Raw genomic sequence first — 17,913 nt, forward strand, 5'->3', positions numbered from 1 at the left:
TGTCTTACCCACTGTGCTGTGGCCCTGGCTTCATTCCTGGTATTCTTGAGAATGTCTATTCTAGACACTAATGCTCACCAATGAAAGAAACATGAAGATTTCTGCTCCCTGGATGGAATAGTGGCCAGAGAAAATACAGTGGGTTAAGGTCCTTGTCTGCATGCATCTGACCTGGTTTGATTCCTGGCATTACACACCTCTCCTTCAACCCCACAAACCAAATTATAAAGCAAGCACAAACCTATCTGTGCCAGCAGCTTCAAGATGTTTCAGAGCTGGGTTCAGTGTCAAACAATTTCTTGTGAGGAGGCAGCAACGCCTTCCATGATATTTTGGTCTCTTACAGATGAGTGACGTGTCAGCAGGTGGAGCTACTGTGTTTCCTGAAGTAGGAGCTAGTGTTTGGCCCAAAAAGGTAAAAACTGTAACAGTACTGGAGGGATGGTCTCTTAATTTCGCAAGAAAGAGATAAACTTCATTTCTTAGTCAGTTAAATGAATTATTTTTTATTCTCATAATAAATCAAAATATGGTTACAAAAATATTTACAGTTGGGTTTCAGTCATCAAATTAACACCATCATTCACCAGTGTAACTTTTTCCCACCACCAATGTGTTCCATTCCCCTCCCAAAGTCCCTGCCTGTCTATTTCTCTCTTCCTATCATTATCATGATAATTGTTAGCGCAGTTATTTCTCTATGTTCACCACTCCTTGTAGTAAGCTTCATATTTTGTGTTGGTCCCTCCAGCCCTCATCTCTATTATCTCTGGGTATTATCACTATACTGTCTTTCATTTATTTATTTATTTATTTATTTATTTATTTATTTATTTATTTATTTATTTATTTATTGTTTTTTTGGACCACACCCAGTGACACTCAGGGTTTCTCCTGGCTATGCGCTCAGAAATTGCTCCTGGCTTGGGGGACCATATCGGACACCAGGGAATTGAACTGCGGTTCGTCCTAGGTTATCAGCACATGCAAGGCAAATGCCTTACCGCTTGTGCCATCTCTTTGGTCCCTGTCTTTTTATTTTTATTTATTTCATCTTTAATTTTTTTGTTTGTTTTTTTGGGGGGCCACACCCAGTGACACTCAGGGGTTACTCCTGGCTATGTGCTCAGATGTTGCTCCTGGCTTGGGGGACCATCTATGACACCGGGGGATCAAACTGTGGTCTGTCCTCAGCTAGTGCGGACAATCAGATGCCTTACCGCTTGCACCGCTTGCACTACCACTCTGGCCCCTCCCCTGTCTTTTATTATTCTTAAATCCCATAGATGAGTGAGACCATTCTGTGTTTTATCTCTCTCCCCCTGGCTTATTTTACTCAACATAATAGTCTCTGTCCATCTATGTATAGGCAAATTTTATTACTTCATTTTTCATAACATCTGCATAGTATTCCATTGTGTAGATATATCACAGTTTCTTTAGCCACTTTAGGGTTAGGGTTAGGGTTAGGGTTGTCAGGCATCTGGGTTGTTTTCAGATTCTAGCTATTATAAATAGTGCTACAATGAACACAGGAGTGCAGAGGGCATATTTTGTTCCTAAGTTTTCTCGTTTCTATTCTCATATCCTCTTGATTCTTTATTTTTAAACAAATACAATTTATTTACTTATCATTTATTATTTTTTGTTTTTTTTTGGGCCACATTTGGCAGCGCTCAGGTTACTCTTGGCTCTGCATTCAGAAATCGCTCCTGGCAGGCTTAGGGGACCATTTGGGATGCTGGGAATTGAACCAGTTCCCTCCCGGTTCTGCCGTGAACAAGGCAAATGCCTTTTCTATCTCTTTGGTCCCTCCTTTAGATTATTTGCGGCATATTCAGTTTGTTCCTTGCTTTCTTTGAGTTCTAGAGACATCCTCCATATTTCATCTCTAAAGTCCTTATCTGAGATGCTACCTAGGTGATTAGTACTTTTCAGCTCATCAGGGCTACCATCTTTATTCTCTAAGCATGGTGGAGGCCTGCGTTTTTTCCCCACTGTCACAGTTGTAGAGTGGTGTTTTTTGTAGTGTGTAGTGTACTGGCATTCATTGACTGGGAGGAGTGCATGGCCATGGAGCAGAGCAGCTGTGCTCCTCTGCTTTCCCGCCTTGAGCTTGTCTATTCACCTGGCCGCGCTGATGTGTCTTCCAAGTGACCAAGCCGCTACTACTGCCAATGTTTTCATCACTGGGAGGCAGTCTCTGCTTCTCTGGTTTTCTGCCTTGAGTTCTGTCTGATCCTTTTTTTAAATATGTTTTAAAGGCATTCTATTTTAGGGAACATTTGGATATATTTTTTTTCTTGGACATTTTGGATATTTTTATAGCACAACTTTGAGGTATTCAGACAGGAAATAGTAGCACTTAAAAGTTTTCATTATGTTTGACTGTCTATCTTGCGATCTGAATTTTGTCAGCTTTGTTTTGTTCAAGTAGCTTGCTGATATATTCTTGTAGTTGCCCCAAATAAGAACATGGTAAGGGTTGGGGGCATACTTGGTGGTGCTTGGGACTTGGAGTTGGCTGCATGCAAGGCAAATGTTTAGTCCTCACACGACCAACACAAAAATGTTATAAAGGTATATTTGTTAGCAGAATTATATTAAAGGTAAAATGTGTCAGAGAGGAATAGAGGAATACTGAAAAAGTGATTGTTTTGAGACAATTTTATGATTTTTTTTCTCCATAGGGAACAGCAGTTTTCTGGTATAATCTCTTTGCCAGTGGAGAAGGAGATTATAGTACACGACATGCTGCCTGCCCAGTGTTAGTTGGAAATAAATGGGGTAAGAATTTCTTCTTTCTGGGGCCGGAGAGATAGCATGGAGGTAAGGCATTTGCCTTTCATGCAAAAGGTCATCGGTTCGAATCCAGGCGTCCCATATGGTCCCCCGTGCTTGCCAGGAGCAATTTCTGAGCATGGAGCCAGGAGTAACCCCTGAGCACTGCCGGGTGAGACCCAAAAAAAACCAAAAAAAAAAAAAAAAAAAAAAAAAGAATTTCTTCTTTCTGTAGAATTAGTTTTGGATAATATGGAATGGAAGGGAAGCTTTATGAGCTCAGTTATTTTAATAACATTTCAGTGGTTCCTCCAAAAAGTTTGGACTCTACATTGAGTCTAAGACAGGGCTTTTCCCTCAAAGGGTTTGTTTTCAGGGCCTCCATGGGAAGCTAGCGAGGTTCTTTCCTGGGCCCGCAAATGCAGCCTTGCCACATTAGAAGAATAATAAATAGAAACCCATCAGATTTTTTGGAAAGGATCCTATTTAACCTATTTCAGTTGCTCAGATGTCACATGTGACCACATTGCCCTTGGGCTTTAAGAGGTCCTTTGAGCCTAGTAGGATAATATTGGGGTATAGAACACCTGCCTTAGAAGCATGTGGTCACTAACTCCATTCCCCAATGGCCTTTGTGTGCTGAGCACTGCACTGTGACCCCTTATGTCAGGGCTAGGTGCATGTAATTCACCCTAACTGTGTGTCATGACCCAGAGCACTTGCCCTTGCAGAATGTGATACTGTTATCGGAAAGAACAAAGGTTGGAGGCAGAAGAGAGAATAAAATCAGTATTTTTGTGGATTAATATTTGAGAGCCAGACTAGACTCAACTTGAACAACTCTTTCTCTCTCTCACAGTATCCAACAAATGGCTGCATGAGCGGGGACAGGAATTCCGAAGACCATGCGCCTTGTCAGAATTGGAGTGACCAGAGATTTGCTTCCCCTTCCTCTCCTGTTACGTGCTCATGTGCACATTTTCCAGTCTTAGCTTTCAAGAGTTTACAGTTGACTAACACTCCATGAATCAATCATGAACCTCATCCATCCCATTTTCATCTGTGGACAATCATTAACTTTGGGGAATCTTTACACCAAATCACTGCATTGTTACATACAAAACCTTGACTTTGGTATCACAAGAGGACAAAGCAGCATATAAATTGAAGGATGTTTTACATTTTTACTTTAAAGAGCTACTTGTCAGACAAAAACAATTTAAGCATCTGATTCTAGTATTTCATTACATCTCAGTTGGTGGGTGATAGGCTAACGTGGGCCACGTTATTACAGTATGTACCTCGATAGTCCTCTTTGAAGACTAGTTACAAACTCAGACTCTAATCTTGATTCCCTTCAGTGCTTGCCCCCCTGTATATGCTATTCTAAGTTGACTTTTTTTTTTTTCTTCTATGTCCTTTTTTAAAGAAATTATACTTTCCTTTCTGGACAAGAGCCTATTTGAGTTCAAACACTTTGATTTGAAAAAATTTTTCTGAACACAAAGTCCTTTCTGATTACACTGGGCCTACTCAACCAAAATGATCTTTGCTTTGTTCTTTTCTGTCCCTGACATTTGCTGCTCTTAGTGCTGATACCGTGTCTTGTGTTTCTGCTCTAGCCAGGTGGGGATATTAGCATTCTGATTAAATAAATACTGTGCCTTAGGAGACTGGAAATTTTAAAACGTACTAGTCTTTCAATGATGAGGGAATTGATGACAATATTTTTTCCTGAAAACCAAAATGTAGTGTTTTTCAATTCTGAAATGTGTTGTGACAGCTGACCTATTTATGATCTTAAATCTTTTTTAAAAAAAAAAAGTTTTCAGTGTTGTGTTTTCATCTTTGACTGACTGATGTGATAACAATCCTAGATTATTTCTATTTATTTAGTACAAAGGTCTTAAGTTTATATTCTTGATTTTTGCTCTAATGTCACTACATATCATAGAGACATTTTAGGGGTTTTGGTATTTTAGATAATCAAAATATGTTCCACCTGAAGGGCATCTTACAGCTTTGGTTATGGGGCTATTGAAGTGATGGTGGGTAAAGCTTCCTCTGATTAAAATATAGGGAAGAGTGTTGAATAAGCAGTGGGTGTAGTGACACAGCTTCACTGGTCCATGACTTTTATTTTTATTTTTACTTATTGTCCATGACTTTTAATTTTTTTTTTTTTTTGTGAAACCTGCTTTCCACGAAGATTCTTTTCTTTTTTGTTTACTAGTTACACATTTAAGGAAGATTTTAGTTAATTAAGAAAAGTACTTATACTAGGTTTTAAAAGAAAATCAATTGAATTTCCTGACTCCCAACTTTCTTTTTTCTATACCCGTAATTTTGAGTAAGAAATAATGGAAGTCAAGTAAGTTTAGTGTTTTACTCAGATTTTGTTACTTTTAGATAAAGATCATATAGAAGTGATATAAATTCAGAGCTTATAGAAATAAGAGGGCTGTAGGGCATTTACCTTGCATGCAGCTGACCTTGGACGTACCTGGGTTCGATCCCTGGTGTCCCAAATGGTTCCCTGAACCAGGAGTGATTTCTGAGCACATAGCCAGGAGTAACCCTGAGCATCACTGGGTGTGATCCCCTCCCAAAAAAAAAAATAAAGAAGGAAATAAGAGGGATGAAAGAATAGAATACAACATTGTGCTTTAGTAAGTAGAATAAAATGTTTAGGTTAGTAGGACATGACATAGCCCTTCCTTATACAAGTTTCTTCACCCAACCATATCCACACTGGAAATGGCTAAAAACCTCTTCATATTAGACCAAGCCTTCTGAGTTAAGTATTAACAAGATATTTTCTTTTCAAAGGATAAAGGAGAAACCCAGTACAAAGCTCTGAACTTTTTTTTGCTACACCTAGTGATGCTTAGAAATTACTCGTGTTCTGTGCTCAGAAATCACTTCTGGCAGACTCCAGGGACTGTATGGGATGTTGGGATGGAACTCAAGTCAGGTGCATACAAAAAGCAAACACCTTATTCGCTGTACTATCACTCGGCCTGTACTTTTTTCTTTTAATGGTAACCTTTAAAATTAATGAGCTATCACAGAAAACATGGTTTCCTCATCAAGCTCCTTTCCCAGATGGTTCCTCATCTGTTAATTCTTTTTTTTTTTTTTTTTTTTTTGGGGCCATATGCTCAGGGGTTACTCCTGGCTGTCTGCTCAGAAATAGCTCCTGGCAGGCACAGGGGACCATATGGGACGCCGAGATTTGAACCAACCACCTTAGGTCCTGGATCAGCTGCTTGCAAGGCAAACACCGCTGTGCTCTCTCTCCGGCCCCCTGTTAATTTTTTTTAAATGATCGATTGGTTGTTTTTTAGACCACACCTGGCAGTGCTCAGGGGTTACTCCTGACTCTGCACTCAGAAATCGCCCCTGGCTGGCTGGGGGACCATATGGGATGTCAGGAATCGAACTGTGTCCCTCCTGGGTCAGCTGCATGCAAGGCAAATGCCCCACTACTGTGCTATCTCTCTGGCCTCTGTGAACTTTAAGTCTGGGATTATCACCAACATAGTAACAAGTAACTGAAGCACACTTAAGACAATAAGCTAAATAAATGAAGAACATTATAAACCTAGTAGATTATAAAAAGTCACTGACATGGGCCAGAGAGACCTCATCATGTATACTGAGTATATATATGAGGCCTGAGTTTGATCCCTGGCACTGCATATAGTCCCCAAGCTTTGAGTCAAGGGTAGACCCTGAACACCAATAAATATAGCCCCCAAACTAGAGAAAACGATAAATCGGGAGAAAATGCAATTGATCCACTACTATAATAAAAAGTATGATCAAACCTAGGTCAGCTTGCAAGGCAAGCACCCACCCTATATTGTCACTCCATCCTCTGTTGTAGCTCTTAATATGAAATATATGAGTTTCATGTAGTTAGGTTCTATTTTTACTTTGTTTAAAAGATAAAAACATTAAAGGTCTGGGACTTGAATCCCCATTTAAGCTTTTGTCTGAAGATAGGAAAAGTCTCTTGAAATTATCAGTATTGGCTTTCCAATAGCCTCTTTTTACCATTGCAATGTCAGAAGCATTGTTTTTGGGAAGTTCAAATGGGGTAAGAATGAAAAATGCTCTAATTGTGCTCCCTAAGGGTGTGGTATGCAGAAGAGTCGTGGGGTGTTACTGGGTCACATGCAATACATGAGATCAAATCAACTCGTAAGCAAGCCTCTTCATTGGTAAGAGTGTAATTCTTCAGTTAACTCTTCATAGCAAGGTTTTCTAGATGGTTGATGGTTTGTGAAAAAACTTTTCCTCATTGAAAATTGTTGACTTTAAGTAATGGCTCTGAAAGGATAAAGTGACTCCATTTTAAGAATACCAAGAAGGGGCCCAGAGAGATAGCATGGAGGTAGGGCATTTGCCTTGCATGCAGAAGGACGGTGGTTTGAATCCTGGCATCCCATGTGGTCCCCTGAGCCTGCCAGGAGCGATTTCTGAGCATAAAGCCAGGAATAACTCCTGAGTGCTGCCGGGTGTGACCCAAAAACCAAAAAGAAGAAAAAACACCAAGAAGAATTCCTTATCTTTTGGTACAGATCCTGGTTGACATAGGAGAAACAGGCTTTATGTGTCCTGGCATAATTGGAAAAAAAAAAAAAAAAAACCAACAACTCAATTACTGAGATCCGCAGGTAAGAAGGCAACAGCATGCTTCACTTTCTAGTACCCAGAATCAGAGACTTGAGTCAACATTTGTTCAAGTTCTAATACCACTTACTGTGAATGTGACTAGTTCTAGTTCATATGGCTTTTCTATGATTTCTTAAGGTCACATGATAGACTGTTGTGTTAATATTTGTTTTAGGTACACAATGTTACCACACCCACCACGGCCCCTTCCTGCCCACCCCACCCTCAGTCGTCTAGTCCTGTCACCAGTCTCCGGGCTGGTTTTCATTAGCCATTGTCTGCCCTTGCTTTGTTTATATACTACAAATTTATGAAATAATCTGGTCTGTCTTTATTTTTTTTAATTTTTTTATTTTGAATTATGAGTACAAAAGATGCAAAGAAAGAGGACAAGGTATGTGGGTGTACCCATTTGAGACCCTAGACCCTCCCATTTCTGGGAGGGGTCTTGGGAACCGGATAGTAGGTGTAACTTTACCTGCAAGCCCCTCCCATTCCTGGGAGGGGTTTGGAAAAAGGTAGATAAGGCTGGGACCAAGGGAATTCGGACCTTTTGGCTCTTTGCCCTTTGGCCGTTTCTCTCTTGGCCCGGCTCGGATCCCTGGCTTTTGGATCTTGGGGCCGCATGGAGCCCCCCAAAGGAAAGATGGCTGAAAGGAGTTTAGATGCAGGGCCAAGAATAACTATTGCTTAAAAGGTTATGAGATAGGCCACACACATGTGGTGAATAGGGCATGAATAAAGTTAATGCTTCCTGAAACCTGCATGTGAGTGAGTTTTGATTACGCCGATTACCTGGGCCTGGAATCCGCCAGCTGGATGGGGATGAAGCCACGTGGCTGGGGCCTAAGCACAAAGGCCTCCATCCATCGCCATCCAGCCCCATCGTTATTTATTTTATGCTACAAAGGTAAAGTTATAGTGGAAGGACAATCAGCCATAACATAATTCTCAGAAGAAGTCCCCTTGCTGAAATCTTAACTTTGAACTTTCAGCCAAAGAACGTTAAGATAAATAAAACAGAATCCATGTACAATTACTTTGTCCCTCAAGTCCCCAGATTGTAGCACATTATAATATTTCTTAACAGCACACAAGGCAATCTAAAGCCATAAAACTTACGTAACTCCTTAAACATTAGAGGCATAGTATTTTTTACATTTCCATGAACATGCATATTAGCTTAAGTTAACCTCAAATTTTAAGTGGGTGCATTTTAAGGATTAGAGTCAAAGGAGCACAGTAAAAACGGTGTTAGAGTGGCAATTGTTGTTTGCATAGGCCCACCAAAATAGGAGAGGCATGGAAAGGAATAACGGCCTAAATACAAAGAGATCCTACCCCTGAAGTTTCCTGGCATAAGACCAACTCTAGGCTTCAGGCAAGTTATCGTCCGATCCAAGACATTGTCTGTAGTGCCAACACACTTTTCACACAGTCTCTGTTGTTGGTATCATGTTTCTGTATTAAAGATTCTGGAATCTGCATATCCTAAATTGAAGTCATGATGTGGAGTGTCTTCTCGTTTCACCTCACCATGAAAGGGCAATGCAGGAAGCCCTGTCCTGTAAGCAGGTCGTTGTTAAGTCTTCTCATTGTTTTTTTTTTTTTTTTTTTTTTTTTGGGCCATACCTGGCGGTGCTCAGGGGTTACTCCTGGCTGTCTGCTCAGAAATAGCTCCTGGCAGGCACGGGGGACCATATGGGACACCGGGATTCAAACCAACCACCTTTGGTCCTGGATCGGCTGCTTGCAAGGCAAACGCGGCTGTGCTATCTCTCCAGGCCCAGTCTTCTCATTGTTAAGGGAAGTCTCTTTTCAGCAGGATGATGTCTGAGCAGTGGTAGGGTCTTCCGTGGTAGAGGATTGCTTCCAGGTGATGTTATAGACAAACCTCACAATTAAGGGGCAATACAGCAAGCCCTGTCCAGTAAGCAGGTCATTGTTTTTGTTAAGTCTTCTTAGTGTTAAGGGAAGTCTTTTTTGAGTAGATCGATGTCAGAGCAGCTGTAGGGTCTTCCCTGGTAGAGGAATGCCTCCAGGTGATGTTATATACAACCTTGAATGTTTTGTAGATGTCGTCTCTAGATCAGGGGTGAATGGAGAATGCCCATTCTTCTGAGGCCTGTACCAGGTCTTTATGTCAATGTTCAGGGTGTAAGGTCTCATTGCACTACAAGATTTGTGTGTTCCCATCTCTATTAGATAAGAATTTATTGGTATGTATAGTATTTTCCCATTTTAGTGTGCCTAAGCAAACCAGAAATAAAGCCATGTGGTGCTATCAGATATATGGGGGCGTAAGAACATTTCCAACAATACCCATGACTTGGTTCAAACATAAGCATTAAACTGAGGGACCAAATTTCATATTGAGCAGTTCACAAAGAGAAGATAAAAAACATGGGGGGATCGTCACTGCATAAGAAAATATTCAGCAAAAGTTATAGCCGTCAAAGAAAACACCCATAAAATGTTGAAGAGACATAAGTGTCCTTTTCATGCCTTTTAAAATAGTTGGGTGGGTGTTAACTCCAGGGCACCACTTTGATCTGTGACTTAGGACTCTACAGTACTTAAGTTAGAAAGGGTAAATGAGGAGTAATGATGATAGGAGTTAAGGAAGTTAAAGAGAAATATGATCTTATGAAGGGGTATGCAAAAGGGCAGAGTACAAAATGGACATTCTGCATACATAAAAACATAATTCAATGATAGTGAGTACTATTAATGTTTCTCTGGACAGAGATTACCAGTGACTTCAAGAAGCTGGGAGGCCAGAAGTTCAGGGCCCCACCCAGAACCTCCCTAAGGAGCTGAATGGATAATGGGGGAAAGCCTAGGGTACCTTCAAGCTCCACCAAGGGGCCCAACTCACCGGCTTGCCCAGGCATGTGGCCCGGGGAAGCCCTGGATATCTGGAGCAAGGTGGTAGAGGGGTGCTGGGGTTACCCAAGTTCCGCACCCCCACTAGGCCTGGTTAAGGAGGCCTCCGACATGGCGGTGGCCTACCAAACCTCCTCCTGCTAGACTCTGGTCTGTCTTTTTCCTTCTGATTTATTTTGCTTAGCCTGACACCTTTTTTACTCATTTTTGCAAAGCACAAAATTTGCTTAGAGCTTGAATATTAAGTCATTTCTTTATCTGTTCATATTTTTTTTTGTTTGTTTTTGGGTCACACCCGGCAGCGCTCGGGTTATTCCTGGCTCTATGCTCAGAAATCGCTCCTGGCAGACTCAGGGGACCATATGGGATGCTGGGATTCGAACCAATGATCTTCTGCATGAAAGGCAAAGGTCTTACCTCCATGCTATCTCTCCAGCCCCCAGTGTTCATATTTTCTAAACTTTTTTTTAAAACCATTGTGATTGACAAAGTCCTTTATAGTTGGATTTCAGATAAACAGTAAATCAGGGCTATTCCCACCACCACAGTCGACCTCCCTCTACCAAAGTTCCCAGAGTGCCTCCTCTACCACCACCCTTTGCCCCTTGGCCTGCCAGTATAACAGCCCCATTTTAAGTTTAGATTTTTATAGATTGGGTCTCTTGATTTGTTGTTGATTTTGGCTTATATATTTAGCTCTCTTCCCCCCCCCTCCCACTAGTATACTTGAGACCAATTGTCCCCTGGTCTCCACACCCCTTCCTTAATTTTATAGAAAAATACAGAAATATAAAGTAAAACAAAATATGTGACCCAAGTTTCTATGAAAAAGGCAGGATCCCCTATCTAAAAGATTTTTTAAAAAAAGAAAAAGGGGGGCCGGGCGGTGGCGCTAGAGGTAAGGTGCCTGCCTTACCTGCGCTAGCCTTGGACGGACCGCGGTTCGATCCCCCGGCATCCCATATGGTCCCCCAAGCCAGGAGCGACTTCTGAGCGCATAGCCAGGAGTAACCCCTGAGCGTCACCGGGTGTGGCCCAAAAACCAAAAAAAAAAAAAAAAAAAAAAAAAAAAAGAAAAAGGGGGGGTGGAGAGATAGCATGGAGTTAAGGCATTTGCCTTTCATGCAGGAGGTCATCAGTTCGAATCCCGGCATCCCATATGGTCCCCCGTGCCTGCCAGGAACAATTTCTGAGCATGGAGCCAGGAATAACCCCTGAGCACTGCCGGGTGTTACCCAAAAACCACAAAAAAAAAAAAAAAAAAAAAAAGGAAAAAAAAAGTAAAAGGGGTGTCAGGTTGTTGCAGAGACATAGTAAAAGCTGGGAAAAGTAGAGGGAAGCGTTTGGCCTAAAACAGGTTTTTTTCATGTTACTTATGAAGCATCATGCTGTATGACCAACTATGGGCTCCAGGCATACTAAGTTGTCTAACCCCAAAGTCTTCATGATCCCAGGTAAAGTTGTCAATCACGGTTGCTGAGTCAGGTTTCTGTAATTAGAGATCTTGGTTCTTACACAAATCCTATGTTGAAGTCAGGGTGCCATGGAGTATCTTCTGGCTCATCTCACTATTAGATAGTGAGGCAGGGAAACCTGCCCTGAAAGCAAGTTGTTGCTGTTTACTAGTCTCAGGGTGTCATGAACCAACCCTGGAGCAAGTCTGCTAGGGCAGCATTAGGGTCTCCCTCAGTAGAAGTTCAGTTCCTCGTGCTGTTGTGAAAGGAGTCTATGCCACGACTAATGGGTCTTGAGCATCCAGGTTCTTCTGAAAGCAAACTGAAAACATGGGCATTGTGATATAATAGTAAATTAGTTTGAATAGAAAAAAATTGCAAAAACATAATGAGCATTGTAGAAAGAGTCTATGGCATGCAGTTGCCTATCCCAATGGTCTTTTTTGGCTCCACATAAAGATTATAATTGTTCTTTTTTTTTTTATTTTGGGCCACACCCAGCAGTGTTCAGGGGTTACTCCTGGCTCTGTGCTCAGAAATTGCTCCTGGCAGGCTCGGGGGACCATATGGGATGCCAGAAATCAAACCCGGATCCATCCCGAGTCAACTGCATGCAAGGCAAACACCCTACTGCTGTGCTACTACTCCGGCCCCTGTAATTGATGGTTTTAAATCCTTGAAAAATGTCTGAAACTGGAAATTGAGCTACCACATGCTCCAGCTATACCACTTCTAGGGATGTATCCTAGGAACACACACACACACACACACACACACACACACACACACACACACACACAAATACAAAAATGCCTTCTGCACACCTATATTCATTGCAGTGCTATTAACAATAGCCAAACTCTGGAAACTATCTAGATGCCCAACAACAGATGATTGGCTAAAGAAACTGGGGTACGGAGCCTAAGCCATAGCACAAGTCATAAGGTGTCTGCCTTGCATGCGCTAGCCTAGGACAGACGCAGTTCTATCCCCTGGTGTCCCATATGGTCCCCCAAGCCAGGAGAGATTTCTGAGCTCATAGTCAGGAGTAACCCCTGAGCATCACCAGGTGTGCACCCCCCCCAAAAAAAAGAACTGTGGTACATGTACACAGTGGAATACTATGCAGCTGTCAGAAAAATGAAGTCATGAAATTTTCCTTACATGATGGACATGGAAACTATTATGCCGAGTGAAATAAGTCAGAGGTAGAGAGATAGACACAGAATAGTCTCACTCATCTATGGCTTTTAAGAAAAATAAAATACACTAATGTAATAATACCCAGAGACATTAGAGATGAGGGCTAAAAGGACCAATGCACAATATGAAGCTCACCACAAAGAGTGGTGAGTGCATTTAGAGAAATAACTACACTAACAACTATCATGACAATTGTAGTGAATGAGAGAAATAGAATGCATGTCTCGAATACAGGCAAAGGTTAGGGGAGGAGGGAAGATGGGGGTGGGTATTGGTGGTGGGAATGTTGCACTGGTGAAGGAGTGTGTTCTTTTTTTTATAACTAAAACCCAATTACAAACATGTTTGTAGTCCTGGTGCTTAAATAAAGATATTTAAAAAGAAAGAATGTTTTATGAATTTGAATAGGGATTGCATTGAATCTATATAGTAGTTTAGGTAAGATGGTTATTTTGATGATACTGATTCAACCCATGAGCATGAGTTCTTCCATTTCCTTAGGTCTTCCTCAATTTATTTCTGAAATGTTTTGAAGTGTTCATGGTATGGGTCTCTCATCTCTCTTTTTAGGTTTATTCCTAGGTTCTTGATAGTTTTGGACACTATTTTAAGTGGGATAGACTCTTTAATCTCTTTATCCTCTGAGTCATTTGTATAAAGGAATGCAACTATTTTTTTTGATATTGACTTTATAGCCAACTACTTTGCTGTATGGGCTTACTATTTCTAGGTGCTTTTCTGTGGACTCTTAGGGTCTTCGTGTATATCATGCCTTGCATGCAGAAGGTTGGTGGTTTGAATCCTGGCATCCCATATGGTCCCCTGGGCCTGCCAGGAGTGATTTCTGAGCGTAGAACTAGGAGTAAACCCTGAGTGCTGCCGGGTGTGACCCAAAAACAAACAAAAACAAAAACAAAAACAAAAAACAAAAAAAAACCCACACACACAACATAATGCATAAGTCTAAATCTGAGCTAGAGATGTGACTCAGTGGACAAATACCTGGCTGCTGTATTGTAAAGGCCCTATGGTCAATTCCTGGCACCACACACACATACAAATGAAAAGTATGTTTTTGAGCATACATCACAGGCTGATGAGCAAGACAGGCATTCATGCAAGGGCCGATGCACGAACTCTGTTGGATACATGACCTGCTAGGAGGACTTGGATTATTGTGTCCTTGGGAACACAGAACCCAAGGGACTGCTCTGTGGACAGGATCACAGGTATCTCAGGCACTGGCAACAGCAAACACTAGGTGGCAGTACTGCCCCGACCGACCACAAATGATACAGCTGATATGATAAACTGATGACAGATAACAAGTTCTAAGTGACAGGTAAGAATGACACTGATCACTGCAAGATTGTGGATAGAATATATGTGGGAACTAGATGCTACCACCAAGCTCCTCACTCAACACCAGCTCCTCACTCCTAATTCTCACCTGACACAAGACAATGAAGGAGCATCTTGTATGAAAGGATAAAGACAAAAGTCCTGGAAGAACCCAAGATTCAAGTACATAAAGTTCTTGGAAGTTACCTGATAAGTTTTCAAAGTAATATTATGAAGATATTCACTGAACTGAGGGAACTAGAAGAGAACTACAATTATTTAACAGTAAACATAAGAAAACTTAAGAGGTCAGTGGCTGAAGAAAGTAGGGGAACTTTAAACTACAACAGTGTGACACCTCAGAGAGAAGTGGAGGAATGAATCAGTGCACTCCAGGAGAAGATGCACAAAATGATCATAAAAAGAAACAGAAAAGGAAATGAGTCAAGAATAATGAAAATATTAGCGTTCGGGGATCGAGAGATAGCATGGAGGTAAGGCATTTGCCTTTCATGCAGAAGGTCATCAGTTCGAATCCAGGGGTCCCATATGGTCCCCCGTGCCTGCCAGGAGCAATTTCTGAGCAAGGAGCCAGGAGTATCCCCTGAGCACTGCCGGGTGTGACCCAAAAAACACACACAAAAAAAAAAAAAAAAAAAGAAAGAAAAGAAAGGAAAATATTAACGTTCTTTACGACAGTTTGAAGAGAAACAGCCACATTATAGGGGAAGCAGAGTTGAGAAGCAGCATTGGAAGAAATTGTAGACAAGAACTTTCCCACTCTGAGACCAAGTCACAGACCCAGATGCACGATTTCTTTTTTTATTGTTTTTGTTTTTGAGCCACACCCAGCAGTGCTCAGGGGTTACTCCTGGCTGTCTGATCAGAAATAGCTCCTGGCAGGCACGGGGGACCATATGGACACTGGGATTCGAACCAACCACCTTTGGTCCTGGATCGGCTGCTTGCAAGGCAAATGCCACTGTGCTATTTTTCCGGGCCTACAATTTCATAGTCCCAAATAAATCCTAACATGAACATCAAGACACACATTAAAATGGCAAAAGCTAGTGATAGAGGATAGAATCCCAAGAGCAATCAAGAGCAAAGCAAAAGGAATCCTGTAAGATTCACAATAGACCCATCAAATCTGCAGTCCAGAAGGGATAGTATACCACATCCAATAAGAATACAGCCAGATTATCAAAAAGGTGACAAAGTTTTACAGATGGGGCTGGAGAGATAGCATGGAGGTAAGGTTCAAATCCCGGCATCCCATATGGTTCCCTGAGCCTGCCAGGAGCGATTTCTGAGCGTAGAGCCAGGAGGAACCCCTGAGTGCTGCCAGGTATGACCCAAAAATCAAAAAAAAAAAAAAAAAAAAGAACAAAAAACAGCTAAAGAAGATCATAATCACTAAACCATCTTCAAGAGGCTCTAAAAATTCTCTCTAAGAGGCAAAGAAACCTAACATGGAAATAGTAAGATTCTTTTTTTTTCCTCAAAAAAGCTTTTTGGGCCACATTCAGTGATGCTCAGGGATTACTCCTGGCTATGCGCTCAGAAGTTGCTTCTGGCTTGGGGGACCATAAGGAACGCTGGGGGATTGAACTGCTGTCTGTCTTAGGTTAGTGCATGCAAGGCAGATGCCTTACTGCTTATGCCACTGCTCTGGCCCCTGTAGTAAGATTCTTAAAGAATATTTGAAAGAGAATGATAGTGATGTCTAGTATAATAGACTTGAGGCTCACTTCTTTTGAGCTTAGGGGACATAGGGGCTTCAAGGACATGATTTTCCAAGAAAAAACGCAGGCAAACATTCTGCAGGCCTGCTCAGGGTGCTGCCGTTTTTGACATCTCCATAGTGAGTAGTAGCACTTTTTCTTGCTGCCTCGGCCTCTACACTCCTAAGATCTGGGACCTCAGCCTCTACTTCTGTAGATCTTGTTACAATTGGATGGGGCACATCTAGCAGCACACAGGGAGTACCTAGGAGTGTTTGGGGGGATCCTATGTGCTGCCTGACTCAGGCATCTGCAAGGCAAGTGCTTTCACTCACCCATATTATATTTCTACTGTATTTTCCTAAAGTGCAATATAATAAGTATTTAAGGATATTGACCAAGGAAAGGTAGCATGATTTTTAAAAATGGGAGAAAGTTTATTATATGTAATTGTGAGTCTAAGAGAAAATCTGGGAAACAGTGTATACAGACTCTAATACGGGGTTGAAAGTCTGAAATGAAAGGAGGAGGAAATGCTACTTACATGACAAAGGAAGAGAATTTCTTGCTTAGAGAACCCAAGGGGTGGTGGGAAATGGAGAGTTGGTAGGTGTATGGTCCTATGGCATATAATTCTTTAAATGGCTTAATCCAGCTTGCCAGCATTTTGATAAAGGACATTTACATCCATTTTCATAAGGGCTAGTGGAATTTTATGTTTTTTCTTTGTAATGTCTTTGCCCTGAATGGACATTGGTGTGATGTCAACTGTTAGGAGATGTTAAGACACAGTACCTCTTCTTCCACTTTCAGAGCAGTACTTTACCAGAGTTCTTCTATGTAATGCATAGGTATTGTTATTCGTTCTGTTCATTATTGATTTTTTGGGGGGCCCACTCTGTGTTTGGGGACTGCTCCTGGTGCCAAGCATTAAACCTGGGTCAGCTGCATGCAAGGTAAGCATGCTCCCACTGTACTATCTTTCTGGCCCTGTTATTAGGACTTTTGTTTTGGGGTCACACCCAGAGTCCTCAGGAGTTTCTCCTGGATCTGCACCCAGGAATCACTCCTGGCTGGCTTGGAGTACCAAATAGAATGCCAGGGATCTAACTCAGGTCGGCTGCATATAAGGCAGTATCCTTTGTGGCTGTACTATCTCTATCTCTCTGGCCCCTGTTACTAGTTTTGTAAGTTTGTAAAATTCATCGCTGAAGCTATTGGTCCAGAGCTTTTCTTTGTTAAAATTATAGATTTGATCCCACACCAGGCACAGATCTAGTTAGGTTTTCTTTCCTTTTTTTTTTTTTTTTTTTTTTTTGTGCCATACCCGGCAGCACTCAGGAGTTACTCATGGCTCTACGCTCAGGAATTGCTCCTGGCAGGCTTGGGGGACCATATGGGGTGGTGGGATTCAAACCACCGACCTTCTGCAGGCAAGGCAAATGCCTTACCTCCATGCTATCTCTCTGGCCCCTTTTTCTTTTTATTAACTTTGGACCACTCCTGGCTATGCTCAGGGATTGCTCCTGGCGAGACAGGCCAGAAGCAGTATACCCATTTTAGCTCTAGATTTTCGACTTCTATATTATATATTGTCCTGTAGATAGTATTTTTAAGACTTTTATAAGGTTTTTGTCCTCTAGATATGTTATTAAATTATTGATGTACAGTTATTTATAGTACTTCTATAATCCTTTAAAATTGATAGTAATGTTCCATCATCATGTTATATTAATTATTGGATGCCTCTGTGGTCCTTTATTGACTTGAAAAATTTACACTAAAATTTTTTTAACTGGGGCCGGAGAGATAGCATGGAGGTAAGGCATTTACCTTTCATGCAG

At 41.5% G+C, this 17,913-nt stretch overlaps 1 protein-coding gene across 2 annotated transcripts in view; it reads left to right on the top strand.

The window, feature by feature from the left end:
- The window catches only part of P4HA1 (prolyl 4-hydroxylase subunit alpha 1), a 57,702-nt gene extending 53,489 nt beyond the window's left edge, over window positions 1–4,213 (top strand). For both annotated transcript variants that reach the window (XM_049789156.1, XM_049789157.1), the window contains exons 13-15: window positions 347–415; window positions 2,691–2,787; window positions 3,641–4,213. In XM_049789156.1, coding sequence (XP_049645113.1) covers window positions 347–415; window positions 2,691–2,787; window positions 3,641–3,711 — 237 coding nt within the window. In that variant the 3' untranslated portion in view covers window positions 3,712–4,213. The remainder of the gene's footprint in view (window positions 1–346; window positions 416–2,690; window positions 2,788–3,640) is intronic.
- Window positions 4,214–17,913: the final 13,700 nt, after the last annotated feature.

The sequence above is a fragment of the Suncus etruscus genome, chromosome 15, assembly GCF_024139225.1.
Source record: "Suncus etruscus isolate mSunEtr1 chromosome 15, mSunEtr1.pri.cur, whole genome shotgun sequence".
NCBI lineage: Eukaryota > Metazoa > Chordata > Mammalia > Eulipotyphla > Soricidae > Suncus > Suncus etruscus.